The 15,592-nt window shown below is 44.0% G+C and overlaps 1 protein-coding gene across 2 annotated transcripts; it reads left to right on the top strand.

Annotated features, from left to right (window-relative positions):
• Positions 1 to 2,813: 2,813 nt before the first annotated feature.
• Positions 2,814 to 15,307, top strand: LOC119169210 (BEN domain-containing protein 5). Of its 2 annotated transcripts, XM_075874800.1 has the most exons (6): positions 2,814 to 3,170; positions 7,197 to 7,297; positions 8,754 to 9,023; positions 13,563 to 13,613; positions 14,847 to 15,072; positions 15,183 to 15,307. In XM_075874800.1, exons 1-6 carry the CDS (start codon positions 3,152 to 3,154, stop codon positions 15,290 to 15,292), a joined length of 777 nt encoding a protein of 258 aa, XP_075730915.1. In that variant the 5' UTR covers positions 2,814 to 3,151; the 3' UTR covers positions 15,293 to 15,307. The 2 variants fall into 2 exon arrangements, with proteins under 2 accessions (XP_075730915.1, XP_075730916.1); XM_075874801.1 differs by lacking the exon at positions 13,563 to 13,613 and having other exon boundaries at positions 2,818 to 3,170.
• The last annotated feature ends 285 nt before the right edge of the window (positions 15,308 to 15,592 follow it).

Here is a 15,592-nt window from a genome sequence, read left to right on the forward strand (position 1 = left end):
AACGAAACATGCCCTGCGTTCAGCTGCTGTCATGGAGAGTAGCTTCTTTTTAACGCTATGGCATTAGAGAGCTCGATTTGCAGAAATTCCGGCATAGGCATCATTGGTTGTGAGCGAAAAATCATCTTATGCACTACTGAAAAACTGAGAATGATGCAAATAAAATAAACAATGAAAATTCTTGAGACGCAGTTCGTTCGCATGGCAAGCGGATGTTCTACCACACGGCCACGCATCTGTTTAGAAATACAATGAACGAACTTCCTCTGCTTGGAAATGCAGTGGAATCACCTTTCATACTTAACAAACACACACATCCTGTATACATGCTTTACAATGCAACATGAAATATTGCAGTAATAATGCGTGGTACAACCTGCCATTTCTAGCGGGCATCATAACATGTCATTATCATAATGCCTTGGAGGTTTAAAACTGGTCACCCACTACCAAAGGCACATGCGCTACTGTACCTATTCCCTTAAGGCCACGTAGTGGGTGCGTAAGAAGTTAGAAAAGGTTTCATGCACCAAGTGTTCGATGCACGTAGTAGCAACAGGATATCCATATTGCCTTCAACTCCTAAAAACAAAGCTTTACCCCCGAATGCAGAGATGTTACTTGACTCGTACTTGACTCGTTCTTGACTCAAGACAGTCTTGCCGGTCGCCATAAATCGTTCTCGAACTTGCGGATGACTTGAAGGCGACTTGGCTCGGTCGAAGTCGGGACAAGTTTCAAGTCAGCTGCGGGGCTAGCTTGAAAGCGACTTCACGCGTCATTGCAACATGGCCACCTCTCGAATGGACGTCGCGTGAAAGGTGGCCGCTTTTGAGTTTGCTTGCCTCGCCATAAGCGTAGCATTTTTCGAGGCGCACTGCCTGCCGAAGATTATCGGAACCGCTTTACGTGACCAAGGAAATCCGATGGAGTTGTACGACGAGCAACAATTCCACGCTAGGTACAGATTCATGTAGAACGTCGTGGGGCAGCTGCTCGTTATGTTGCCACTCCGTGAAAGTGGGGACAACCGAAGACAGCCCGTGCATCCAGTGTTATAGCTGCTGATGGCTTTCAGGTTTTACAGCGCTGGCACATTCGAACCAGTCACCGGAAATTTCGTCCGCATTCCGTAGTCGACATTGTGCCGTGCAGTCGGAAAAGTTACGCTACTCATCGCAAAGCACCGGTACGCGATGCTGGTGCGCTTTCCGCAGCCGGCGGACTGTTATGAAGTGGCTGAGTTCCCTTGCGTTACAGGTTGTGTCGACTACACACACGTGCGTATTATTAGCCCCGGTGTCGACAACGCCGAAGTGTTCCGTAACCGCAAAGGCTATTTCTGTTTTTCTATAACACGACGACACTTTCCGCCTCTTTCGGTAAAAAAAAAATTGACTTGGTGCTGTGTCCGTGTGCGTCGTCTATCCTTTCGTCCCGTCTAATGCGCTGTTTCTCGGTCAGAAAGGCATCGCTTGTAGCACAACGCTACGTAAAATTACACACACAAAAAAAAGAGGTGCCTCTATCACGGGTTTTTTTATCTGCGTCACCATCATGCAGCGATACATTGCTGCACCCCGCAAGACAGAATTCTGCTGAGGGCAATGTCCTGACCCCCGCTTTTTCTCTTGTTTATTGAGCTCAACAAAAGAATACCAATCACATTTGTTCCCAGAACTTGTTTTTTTTTTCATAATAACTGCAACCTAGCCCATTACAGGCATGCACACATGCGAACAGAGAGGCAAATATCGTAAAAATCGCGTCACCTCGTGAGCCAGGTCAGCACAAATACATGCCATGGCGTTCGAATGAGAAAAAAAAAAACGACGAAAGAACCCAACGCGATGCTTGTTTCTCCTCCAAACAAGCAACCGTGGAGAAACGCACCGCATTTGGGTGGCCACTAAAACCAGCGGGCAACGAACGCTTTACAGAAGCAACACTGCGCATCGTTGTGGTGGCAGGCGCCACATGCCGCTCGTTAGCCGTAAAATGGCAACAATATGCTTGTGACCCTTCGTTTTTATAGTTATTTTAAAACGTAGGGTCTTTTTTTGGTGTAATGCATGCCTTACGCGAACAACTTCATTATTACCCTCGTTAGCAGGCGAGCAGCGTGTTTCTGCTTTGAAGCTCGTTCTTGACTTGACCAAGAAAGACAGCCTGAGCATCTATGAAACGCAAAGGCTGACTTGGGCGTTTTGAAGTCCGCTGCTTGCTTCGCGCCGACTTGCTCAAGTTAAGTTGAAGTTGCGAGCCAAGTAACATCTCTGCATTCGGGGGTTAGGGTCCCTTAATTTTTTTTTTAACTTATGCACCTGCCATCATGTCATCAAACCAGTAATAAGTTGAGCTAGCAAGGAACGAGATCTTCATAAATTATAAAATGTATATATACTGAAGTTATAGCCATTTCCCTAAAAGTCCCTGACATTGAGACTACTCAGTCAGAAATCGAATGCGATTGTGTTGCAGGAACTCGTTCCACAGAAAAGGTCGTTTTCATCAAATGGCATTAGTTTCCCCGTGTGACAGCAAAGAAAGGATATTGCAAACGAAGGACATTAGATTTGCTGTGTGACAGGGTGTTAGAATGCTCACTAGTCATGGCTGGAATATGCTACATATCATTTTAACATATGGTGTAGTAGCGCAAATTTGATGGGGACACTGAAGACAAGAAAACACTGCACTCGCTAGTCTCACAAACAGTGGCGTGTTTTCTTGTCCTCAGGTCCTCGTCGAAGTTGTGCTACTATACCATATGTTGAAATGATATCTCACTAACTAGCCCAGCTTTCAACCCTACTGAACTTCATATGCTAGGTAGTTGCTACAACCTGAATTATGTTTGTATCAATGGAGCGTGTATGTTTCCTGGCATATTTGCTCGTTTTCGGCTTCTAATCAGTGATGTTGGCTTTGGGTTGATGTGTTTATTTGCTAGCATTCAAAAAAGAAAAAAGAAAAAAATCAGCAACCAAGAACAAAGAGGCGCCGAAGCAGTGCGAGTTCCGAAGAAGAGCTTGTCGAGCTAAGTCGGCTCGAAAAAGAGAGGAACATTACGAGGCAGCTCAAGAAAAAAAACAAAAGACTAGAGGAAAGAATAGAAGTACTCGAGAAAAGAAATGACAAGCTGCAAGACATGCTGCAAAACGAACTCAGTAAGTTATATTTATTCCATGCTGCCTTTTAGAATTTTTAAAAAAAATTTTCATGCAGTCAGTGAGTGCTTTGGTTATGTGTACCCTAACACATTTACTTTGGCATCTTCATGTTATTTCGATGCTTTTTGTTCCACAATAAGGATGTAGTACCTGAAATAGCCCTTTGGATTAATGTTGTACAGTCGACATCCGATTTCGCGGACACTCAAGGGATTGCGAAAGGTCCGGAAAATCAGGCAGTCTGGAAAAACGAATGCAAGTAAAATTACACTTTTTGAATAGGTATTTTTCACTGGCGGAAAAGGTCACAGCAAGAGTACAGGATTCTCGTTGCAATTCAGCAAGTGCACCATTTAGGTTGCCCCGAAAAGAGCAGTTTGTAATAGAAAAAAAGCGAAAAAAAAATTTTATGTGACCGACGCTACTGCATTTGTAAAAATTAAGTGATAAAAGGACTCTCTTATTTTCGTTTGCACGGAGTTCCACTTGCCCCGATTATGTTTGCCTCAATATCAGCTGATGTCATGCTGTCACTGTACACCTATGACGATGTCATGCTCGCGTCAACACCGAACTTGTTGCCCGTGTAGGCTCTGCCTCTTTGATCTATGTGTCGGAGTTGTCGAAACCTTTAGTAACTTGAATGATTTCATCACCGGTAAATTCCGCACACAGCTCAAGATTTTCGCTAGCGTCGGCAAAGCCCTCCAAGGTTATCTTGGCTGAAATCGAAACACCAGCACCGTGTGGGTCGTTGAAGCAACGACCGCATTTGGAAGTTCTTTACACACGCTGCCCTCTCTAGGTGAGACTGTCGTCTCGGCGTACATTTTAAAGCTGGCGTGGCAAAAACAGTTCCTGGGAGTCTGTTGTGTTACCGCCTTCTATGAGTCGGGAAGCATGCCGGCGGCAGACTATAGGTCAACAGCGTAGCTTTCCCGCCGAATCACAGCCTTATAGTAACATTAGTAACAGCACCATGCAGTTGTGGCCACAGGTTTGTCTAAGCCACGGCTGGCTACAAATTGGCGTGTGCTAGATTCCGGCATTTGCAGTGTCAAAGGTACGGCAGCCACGTCACAGTGGGTTCGAGGGTACGAAAAGAACCAAAATAGTGGTGCTGATTGTGACTTCAATTCCGCTGTTAGCAGTAAAAAGTTAGCAGGAAAATCGGACGGTGAAAGCTATAAATGTCCGAAATTTTGGACATACATTGACTGTATGGGAACTTGATGGTGCCACAGATCAGTCCGAGAAATCAGGCATGTCCAGGATTTCGGTAGTCCGAGAAATCGGACGTTAACTGTATGATCAGAGTTAAGAAAACCAAAACAATGCAGCCCTTTATAGAATCAGATTTGTGTGAGAGAGTGGCCACTTAGTATGGAAACAGCTGTGATAGTTGCTGAATGTTGTTTTCTTCTATGACAGTGCAGTAGTTACAGCAGCACTACCAGGAAACAGCAGCCAGCAAAGCATATGTTCTGTATGAATGGACTCCGCTCCTCCTACCCTTTTTCACCAAACTCTAGATGGCTCCAGCAAGGTAACAGAAAAAATTGTGGCTTCAGGCACGATGCCATCAGACACCACCCATCAAAGTGCATTCTTTCTCATTATATTCATATGTACCGGGGGGGGGGGGATTCAGGCGGCTTAGCAGAGGAGGAGCATATAACGTCATGACCCACTCTGCTGGAACTATTAGTTTTCTTCAAAAAAATTCCGTAACAAAAATGAATCTCTTTAGTAGGAATCGACCATTAGAGAGGACTGCCTTTGAAAACTATAAGGAACAGTTTGAATTGTCTGACACTTAGAGGAGTTGTTAGTGTACAACTGTCTCATGAGCAGGGCTGGGCAGTATCGCGATAGTATTTCAGAGATACTTTTGAGTGTCTGTATTGCTGTATCGAGATACTTCTTAAAAATGTATTTGTATCTCAGTAGTGAAATACTTTTACGATGTATCGCCCGTATCGCAATACTATCCAGGGCATGGGTATGTGGTTACTTTTTTTTTAGAAATGAGCTGAGACGTGTTTACAATGGCAAAAAAAAAACACATGCTGTGACCTTAGCATTGTGTGGCGAGATATGCACCCACCATTTCTACATTTATTCTCAGGGGGTAACTGACTCCTACCTTCTTGATAGTGAGCTAGTTGCTTTTCTACCCGCATTTCATTGTGCATGCAGAACTGGAATGTGTTTGAATAATCACCTGCTTGGGAGCTTGCCAATAATGTTATGCTGCCATTTTGAATTCCAGCAGTGAGGAGCATTGAATATGGCACATTGGGCGCCAACCAACAGCGTCGTTTTTAAAATGTGTTCCCTCATGCCAATTTAACGAGCAGTGCTTTTTTTTCTCGTTTTTTTTCTTGTTTTTTGCGGCATCTATTTGAAAAAGCGGAACTGATCGAGGAAGCCACAAACCACCCAAAAAATTTGGTGTGTGGTGCCGTGTGCCATCAACGATACTTCTTTCTCCAAAGCATTTCTGGAAGACAGCAAGTGCGGCCACACGCTTGCTAGTCCTAGTCAAATGTGACCAGCGCAGTTTGAAGTTTCCCGTCTGCAGAAAAAAACACACAACATCAGGTACCGGCATTGACTTGGTGCAACTGACAAACCAGAATATATCGGTGGTTGTCTCACTTGTCGCTAGAACCAATAGCATCTGCACAATGCAGACTAGCGGGGCTGCTGACCTACAGCAAGTGCACAGAGATCTCTTAGCATCCGGCTACTCGAACTCTGGTTAAACGCCAGCTCTTTCAGCCGCAAAGATCTGATCGTGTGTTCCCAAGATAACGTGCCGCTATACTGTACGTGTCTGATGCGTGCGAGTCAGGCACTAGTTCAAAAACCATTACGATGTCCAAGTAGTTCCGTTCCTACAAATTGCATTATCGGCTGGTAAAGATGAAGGACAAAAAAAGAAAGTTATCTTGATGCTTATTGGATACCTTGTAGACTGTGATTGTGTATATATCAGTGAGACTGGAAATTTCGAACATCAGGTCAGACAGCATGTAAAATGATGTCAACGAGGTAAAGGTGTCTTCCAATGCCTTGGCAAAACACCCTGCCCCACCGGGGTGGTCTAGTGGCTAAGGTACTCGGCTGCTAACCCGCAGGGCGCGGGTTGGAATCCCGGCTGCGGCGGCTGCATTTCCGATGGAGGCGGAAATGTTGTAGGCCCGTGTGCTCAGATTTGGGTGCACGTTAAAGAACCCCAGGTGGTCTAAATTTCCAGAGCCCTCCACTACGGTGTTTCTCATAATTATATAGTGGTTTTGGGACGTTAAACCCCACATATCAATCAATGGCAAAACACCCTGAAAACTTGAGCAATAAAATAGATTAGCATAACGGCATAAGCTTAGAAAAAAAAAACTCTTCAGGACACCACTTGCAATCAATGCTGATTTAAACAATGGATACACATAACACATTGAACCATTGATAACACATGGAACCTTCATTCTTATCTACACTCGCGGTTTTGAGTCACTTTTGAAGTCCTCATAAGCATATTTTCACTCCGTCTAGTTGTCACTCTGAACAAGACTCCCATCATGAGAGCTGAAATGTCTTATTTGTATTCCTTTTTATGGTTGGTGTCATTAATTTATCATGTTCTCACCCTAACAGGCTTCAGTCAATATCTCAACTTCACCCATCTTTTTGAGTAGAATGTATACTACACTATGCATGGGATTAATTTCCTTTTGTTTATAACACGTTTTCTAGAGAGTAAATTGGTAAGGCAACTTGGTTGGAGCACTTCAGAGTATGAAAGAGTTTTATGGCACCCGAGGATTTTAGCAAAAAGCACTCCGGTAAAATCGGGCAAAATATCAGCCTGACGCGCTGGTGTAGCTTTGAGCAAATACAACATAATTATGTTTGTAATAATCATGTTGTAATATATTGAAGTTCTGAAAAAGTAATGCTTCGTTCAGGATGCAATTAAGAAATGTGCGCTCTTTATTTTTCACATTTGCTCTCTTACAGAAACATTGGCCAGCCGTTCCTGTTGCGGCCACCAATGCAGCACATCTACTAATCATGGCGCCTATGAACATGAGGCCACCCACAGGAGCATTCAAGAGAAGGTATGAGCTTATGACAACGCATTAAGATGCTTCATCAAGTGCGAAAAGTGGCCGTCAGCACCAACAAAAGTGACAAATAATAACTTGTGATGCCATCGTCGTGGCATCAGAAATAAGTTTCCCAAATTGGTCGTGTCATCACGACGTCACATGATGTCATTGCTTGTTCTAAGGTTGCCTATCCCGGAGGCACTTGCGAAACAACTGGGAGTGCAGAAAGCTGTTGTGAGTCGTGGCGGGTCAATACAATCGACTTAAAGGAAAAGGAAGATTTTCGTTATCTGTTGTTTTAAAGCAGCCGTGAAGGGGATTGAAGCTGTGCCCAGTTATTTTCCTGCTTCAGTAATGATTAGACATGCCGATTTCAAAACATTTCGATGCAATATTCAGTCAACCGTGTGCATCATCACACATTGCTGCACAACTTATGAAAGAGGAAATATCTTTATGGTGGCACAATCGAACCAGTATGGTACTACAAACCTCACTCAACTATGACTTGGCAAACATGGCTGTGCTGCCATGTTTTGTTCACGGAGACTTCTCATAGGTCGACTTGAAGTGATGTCAGCAGTACAGTTAAGGCAAATGTGCGAGCTGGAGAATCAAAGTTGTCGACCTTTATTGTTGGATTACCGGTCCAGAAGCCTTTTGTGCCAAGGAAGTGCTTATTTTGAAATAAAATCGTGTTTTAGTGGTCTGTATCAGCTAGTGCACTTTAATTTACCCGCCTCAAGAAGCGGAAAGTCTCACGTCACTGTTGCCGTGCACAACGTTGCCCGGCTTTTTATTGTACGGTCGCCGACACTACTAGCGAAACTAAAGCACCAGGAGCCGCATCAGCAACAGCGGCCATCGATCAATTTCCTACAATAGGCTCCGAAACGGCAGACATGTTTTGGCTCAAGATGGCACGGCCTGTCTAGTTTAACCAGGAAAAAGTTGAATTTTCTAACCACTTGCGCTATTCTCCATTGTAACTCCCGGCGGTTCTTTTTTCATGAGAAACAACTCAACAAGCAGCATTTTTTTACGTCTTTTGATACTTGGAAGGTTCTTTATTTAGTGAGCTAGTTTGATTACCAGTGATTAATTGTAGGCAGTTTGTCTGACATCATAAGGATCATTTCGCGAACGTCCTACTGCGGCGCATTTGTTCCCGTGCATTTGCCTCAATTTCTCGGTAAGTAGGGCACTGCTGTTGATAATACTGTCGTTTTAGATGACATACATTGAGCTGTCACTGTCCCCTGAATTGTTATTTGTTAATTAAGCATGTTTGAGTTAATGAGATTTCACTGTATTGCACCAAAAACAAAGGGACAAAAGCATAATGGAGTGAGTTTAGACAAGTTAGATACAATTATAAAACTGACAAAAACAAATTCGATTCAACTTGCAAAAAGAAAGCTGTATGCTTCAAAAGTGTAATTTAGATTTTTTTTTGCATTTTCAGGCAAGGCCGTTGCAGTTCATGCAGCCATCGCCACCGTCGCCACCACCACCGTCGCCACCACTACCGTCGCCTCCACCACTCTGGCCGTGCTCGCCGTTGTCTCCACAAGGGTGGTCAGCAACGCTGCCTTTGCCACCGCCGCAGCACTTATTGCTACCAGAGCCTCCGTCGCCTTCTTCAGAGCAGCCACGGATGCAGCCATGCCCATTGATGCCACCGGTACCACACCCTGGAACCACTTCAAGTGGTTCTCAAGAACCTACCAGCCAGGTGTGTACTTTATAATTGAAATGGCTGTTTCTTTGTTGTTGTTTTTTTCAATCCGATTTAGGGGTTATATTGTCAAGCTAGCCTCCTGTACATTTTCAGTTTGTTTATTTAATCAATATATATCTAGTCATTGTTAGTGGTATGTAGACAAGTATTTTAAAGTTGAGCAAATGCAGTGTGACCATCTGTCAATGTCGAATCGCACTGGTTGAGCAGGATAAAAATTTTCTTGCCGGGTTCCCCTGGTCAATTCGGAGCAATTTCCCGCTTTCTACTGGCAGATTCGGAGCAAACCACTCCGCAATGGGGCTTCCATGTTGTTTCATCTGGCAAAGGTAGATTTTTCTGGAACTCCGGCAATGCAGGGCTGTCATTTTTGGTATGATCGGGGAATAAGGTTGTCTCCAACGTTTTTTTAGGTGGTGTCTCATCACCGTATGGATATCTTTACATTTTAAAAATGGCATCGTTTGACTCTGCTGAATGAACTGGCGGTTAAGTTTTGACAGTTGTAGCAGCAGCGACCACAAACCGTGTGTGGAAGTGAATTTTAAGAACAAGTTGCCCGACCGGCTGTGCAGGTGCCCGAAGATCATCGGCTACGTTGAAAAAGTTCAGGAGCCGGTTTAAGTGTCGTAAGCATAAACAGCTTCTGGACACCCCATGCACAGCATTCATGTGTTCCAGTGGCAGATTTGGCTTGGTGTAAGACGTTTTTAGATACTGTCAGTTGGGTAAGCACGCGCTGTCGCAGCCGCGAGGACTGCCCCCTCTCATATCCGGTGGAGGCGGCGCTGCTGTCGCTTTGAGATTGGTGAAGGAGCGTCGTCTGCTACCTCTGCATGTGAAACAGCAGGAAATTAGTTGCCAAATTGCGACAAGAGAGGAGAGGATGCGGAGGAAGGGCGACCTTGAAAACCAAAACGCATGAGAAGGAGGCAGGTTGGGTAGCTTGCTTGATAGGTCCGCGAAACTCGCACGTAGAAAAACTTGGAAAGAGTGCCTGCGCGCGCAGAAGTCAAAGCATGGCCGTCTGGATCAGTGCGCGGGGGTGTTCGAACAATCGGCAGCCGTGGTCAAAAAATTTTTTGTTGCGCCGGCGAGTTTGCGTGGCCTCACAAACTTCGATATTTCGCTGTTCGTCCCGCGCAAATTAACAGCCGTTTTCGTGCTTCCGCACGTGAGCGGAAGGCATGCCGAGTCGAGTGATAAGCGAGCGAGAACAAGTCCTTGACACGAAACGAATCACAAAATATCAGAGTCGGTGGGGTAGCGTACGCCCGTGCACTAGACGCAGACTATCGGATGCAGTCGGTGGCCGACGATGTTGGCAAATTGTCTGGTCACTCCAGGCCGGCGATGCCAACGACAGCACCAGCGATTAAAAACGGGGTAGATGGCCGACCGATCTTCGAAAGATCGGTGGCAGTGTGAAAACGCGGGCCTCGTCTGGCTCAGGGTAGCGGGGGGACAAAGGACGGAGGGGTGCATAACAAAAAGCAGTCGGCACTTTCCTTTCTTCATGGGTTGGGGAGCAGCAACTAGAGGCTCGCGGGGGCAGGGTCAGCGTTTAAAAATAGGAATGTATAGGCACCTCGCCGATGCCTGATCGGTGGTCGAAATTGGTTTCCCGGGAAGTTGGGAGACCGCTGACTGTTCGCTGTAACCGATCAGCGGCGCTCGGAGACGTTTGTTGTAAGTGCGATTTTGTGCCGTTGAACCAATATATATTTTCATGGTCCCGGGGATAGTGTTCGTTTGAAGCGAAAGTTCGTTTTAAGTGGGGCCGTTATATGTGGGCTCGACTGTACTACTTAGTGATAAATAAGGTTCGGGCCTGTACCTAAGAAATGTATGATTATTTATGCATGTTTTGACCATTACCTGCAAGACTTTTCATGGAATAGCAGCTGTTCAGTCCTTGAGAACTGCAGGCTAATTGGGGGGTTTGAAGAAGTACTGCTGATCACAAGTGTTTTCCTCGTAGGCATAGCCACTTAGACAGCCCGGCGCACTGAAGGTCAGCATGTTTACTGTGTTAAACTGCTAATTCACTCAAGCTTGCTTGATTGTTGTGTACCATGTTAAATACGATTTGCGTGACAGTAATCTAACCTTCAAGTTCCCGCCTCTGTAATCTGAGCAAGCAAACTAAAAGGAAAAAACAAATTCAACGCTGCCGCGGGAAGCCAGCGGTAGCTCGTTCTCAAAGCTACATTAGCACCGCGCCCCTCTGAGCGTGTGCGAGTCGGTGCCGCCTCCATAGCGGGCTTTCCCAACCGACAGTATCTAAAAACGGTGTAAGCCGTGTGCTCGCTTCAAGACTTGGGCGGCTGTTCTGGATCTCTCAGTCGAATTCAACATAATAATAGTTGTACACGTAGCTTTACTCACCATAAAACCTAAATGTAAATTTACAAAGATTTTTAAGCTACCGTAATTACTCGAATCTAACGCGCACCTTTTTTCCGGTTAAGCGAGTTTATAAATTGCATGCGCGTTAGAATCGAGTACAAACAAAAAAATTACGGTCAATCTATTGCCATTGGCAAATCCAAAATGGCTGCCCCCTACGTGCGTCGGCATGGCGCGTCGGCCATTTCTGCCTATGTGTTTCCCATGTGCGGCACTTCGTACGTGTGCTGAGGAGTTCGTCATCTAGTAGTGCATTAGCATCGACGGCGTGGAAGGGCCGACTCCAAAAACTCGATAGCACCACGATGCCGCTTTTAAAAGAAAAGTTATGGCGTGTGTAGAAACGGACGGAAATCGGGCCGCATCGGGGTCGTTCGGAGTTCCCGAAATGTGCGTGCAGGACCGGCGGAAACAAAAGCAGAAGATTCTCGACAGCAAAGCTTCACGCAAAGGCTTCAGTGGACCACAGCAGGGCCGGTTTCCGCAAATTAAAGAGCTGCTCGGCAAGTATGTGCTTGAGCAGCGAGCGGCACAGCAGCCCGTGACGACAGAAATGCTCCAAGTGTGGGCTATGCAATTAGTCTTGGAAAAAGGTCTAATGCAGAGCCAGTTTAAAGCGAGCAGGTGCTGGCTAACTAACTTTATTTAGAGGAAAGGCTTTTCCCTCCGAAGGGGAACATGCATATGCGAAAAGTTTTGCGGAGGAGTACGATGAAAAGCTTCACAGTTTTCAGAGGTTCGTCCTAAACTTGCGGCGCAACAACGGCTACCTGCTTGGGCAAATCGGGAATGCCCATCAGACGCCTCTTTACTTCGACATGCCTGGCACCACAACCGCCGAGAAGAAGGGCGCGAAGCAAGTTCGCGTGCTGACATCGGTCCACGGTAAAACTACCGTGACGGAAAGCTCTGTTACACGTCAGATGGGCACAAGCTTCGCGCGTACCTCATATTTAAATAGAATATGCTCCCGAAAGGAGTAGTTTTTTCGAGTGGTGTGATCGTGCGGGCCGGCGAGAAAAATGGGTGCGCGTTGCAATTGATGTCTTACGTTTTTTTTTTTTTTCGCGGTGGAAATCGGGTGCGCGTTACAATCGAGGGCGTGGTAGAATCGAGTAAATACGGTAATTGCATATGCTTTTTGCATTAACAAACATTCTTGACAAGCCATTTTTAGATGAAATTCTTCAAGTGTGTGGAGTAAGTTCTATAATTTATTCACTGGAAAGTAGGATGTCATTCTGCCATACTTAATGTATGTTTAGGTGTAAGGAAGTTGTAATTATGGGCAAACTTTGCACAATTATTATTTTTGAACATTTTATATAACTCAGTTCACACAAAAGCTAGTTTGAATACCGTTATGATTAAGTGATAACAAGTCAGATGCAAGTAATATGAAGTTAGCCTAGACAAGGTGAGCAGCATTAGAGTAAAAATAACTGTTGGTAATAATGTGTATGTCCTGAATGTTCTCCTGAATGTTCTCCTGTATGTCCTGAATTATGTGTATTCTGAATGTTCTCTATTGGCAAAAGATTATTGTTATGCATATTTGCCCATGTAATAATGCTAGGTGATTTGACTGTTTATGAAAGCAGGGCAACAATAAGGCATCACAGGAGATAAATAAAGAAGATTTAATGAGGGCTCGTACACCGAAGGCAGTTTTTTGTTTAGCATAAGCAATATGATGGGTAAACTTCACGTTAGGCTCAAGTTTTTGGCCTAGAAAACACACCGAATTGTAGGATGTAAATTGTGATAGTCAATTAAAAGGGAGCTTTGTTTTAGAAACTGTATAAACCATGAACTTAAGTGGGATTAAAATTAGGTTGTTTTAATAACACAATGTAGAACACTGATCAGTTCGTTGTGCAGCTCAGTGATTGGGCTTTTAACAATTTATGGAGCATAAGCTGAAAAAACAATAGGGTTAAAAGTTTCAGCAGCTGTTATTGGGCTGAACAAAGCACAAATGAGGGCTGATAGTTATGTTGTGTCTGAAAATAAAAAAAAAGTTTTGGAAATGATGCTCAACTTTCATACCTGGAAGCCATGCTGGCATTTGTGTGCCTAATATTTTTTATAGCTGATCGACTTTTCCTTTGTTCTGCCTTTTAGGGTTTGGGTGCCAGTGATGAACTGCCGCTGTTTTTCCAGGTGGACAATCAAGTAGCTTTACAGTAGCTTGGATAGTTAGGCTAGTTGGTATTCGTTCATCTTTTAATGAAATAAGGGCACATACAGACAATTGAACACCGCTTATGTTGTGTGCATTTTCTTCTTCTAGTGTCCGTCTCTGTGTGGATGCCCTTATTCAGTTAAACGATGAAGTAGCTCTACTTTTTGTAAATTTATGTTTATTCAGTGCAATACTTTCACTACTGGGTTGAATACATGGTTATGCAACTTGCATTGCACTTTCACTTCCTTGTATGTTTATGCTTAGTTTATTCATCTACTACGGATAATTTTGTAAATTACGAACTGGTGAATTTAGACATTCAGGAGGTTATTTCACGAATGACCAGTGCAATCTTCTGCATTACCCTTTTTTGGAATGTCACGGCATTCAGTAAAAGCTTCATAAATATTTTTGTGACAAGTCCTAATGTCAGGAAAAAGGGGAATGAATTGAGGCTCTGTCTTTTTGATTCCTGAGTTCCTCATTATTGGAGTTGACAAAAGAAATTTTTATCTGCAATGTGCCAGAGCACTTTTTGTCAGTGCCAGCTCTAAGTGCCTTTTAGGGTGTCTGGTGGTCTTTAGTAGAATATTATGGACTCAACATTACTAACAACTGTAACACAACTGTAAGATATGTTACATAGTTGTTAATTTAACTTTCACACATATATAGAGCACTCAAAATTGTAAATATGCTTTTTTCTTAAAATGTCTTACAGCTTCTCACAAACTGTTCAGGTGAGACGTAAAGACAGCAATGATGTATGTGATTTGCCTTTCATTGATCATTGAAACGAATGCTTTTTTGTTTCGCTGGAGCCACATTAGTGTAAAATTTCTAAATAGGGATTGTGTTGATGTTTTCTAACTTACTATGCCACCCCACTTTTTGCCCAGTCTTTTAGTATCTAAAAATTAATGATTCTCCTTGTGAAGGCTGGTGTAGTATTGCCATTAATAAGCACTATATGCACCTGTGGACTTACATACATTCTGTGAACTGTATTTGCTTTAGAAGAAGAATATTTGGATAACGTTTATTATGCCAGTGTTATACAAGATGGCATGCAGTTGCAGAAGTGAATTGTAAAATTCATCAGAACTATTTGAATACATACCAGCAAATCTATACTCGCACGACCAAAGAACGCACATAACATTTTCAAAAACAAGATATCTCTTGAGTCTTTTATTATGATTCCACATTTTTTCGCGCAGATTCACCTAGGAAACGGCATATTCCTGGAGCAGGAAAAATGGGCATGGCTGCTTTCGCGTCCGAGAGACAGCTTGTTCTGTAAGGAGGCGACCAAGCTTCTGTGGGGTGTGAGTGCCCTCCACAACAGGAGCATCACAGGAGCCCCTTGTCGGCGCTATGTGCGCTCAGAAAACCAGGCACCACCCAGGAGGGCACTCACGCCTAAGAAATTGGAGGCAGTCGGAAGTAAGTGTTTTATGCTTAGTATATTTTGCTGAATTTAGGGACAATAAAATTTATCATTTATATGAACCAGTAAGTCCCTAATTGCTACATATTCCTGCTCATTTTTACAGATGCCTTCAGCAAGTACATTGCTGGGAGACCCAGTGAAACGGCACCAATGGAGAGGTTAAGAAAAATGAATAGATTCATTGCTGAAATGTTGAACGACCTAAATAAATGAGTCGTCAAAACATTACTCTAGCCTGATCGTGTTTATTTGATATCATTGCAGCATACCTACATACATTGTTTATTTTACTGTGTGCTTCATGAACTAGCATGCCTTTCTTATGTATACATTCTTTTACTGCATGTTAATTTTGACCCAAATAGCTAATCCAACCCATATCACCTGCATAACCTGTAATACCCATACATTTGTTACACTTATACCACCTGTATGACCCGCACCACCCGCATGACCCGCACCACCCGCATGACCCGCACCACCCGCATGACCCGCACCACCCGCATGACCCGT

Source organism: Rhipicephalus microplus, chromosome 10 (genome assembly GCF_043290135.1).
Source record: "Rhipicephalus microplus isolate Deutch F79 chromosome 10, USDA_Rmic, whole genome shotgun sequence".
NCBI lineage: Eukaryota > Metazoa > Arthropoda > Arachnida > Ixodida > Ixodidae > Rhipicephalus > Rhipicephalus microplus.

What these genes read in the sequence shown, in the direction of transcription:
- LOC119169210 (XM_075874800.1), top strand. An exon ending in CTCAAGAACCTACCAGCCAG is followed by an intron (nt 9,024 to 13,562) that starts GTGTGTACTTTA and finishes TCTGCCTTTTAG; the next exon opens with GGTTTGGGTGCCAGTGATGA. An exon ending in GAAATTGGAGGCAGTCGGAA is followed by an intron (nt 15,073 to 15,182) that starts GTAAGTGTTTTA and finishes TCATTTTTACAG; the next exon opens with ATGCCTTCAGCAAGTACATT.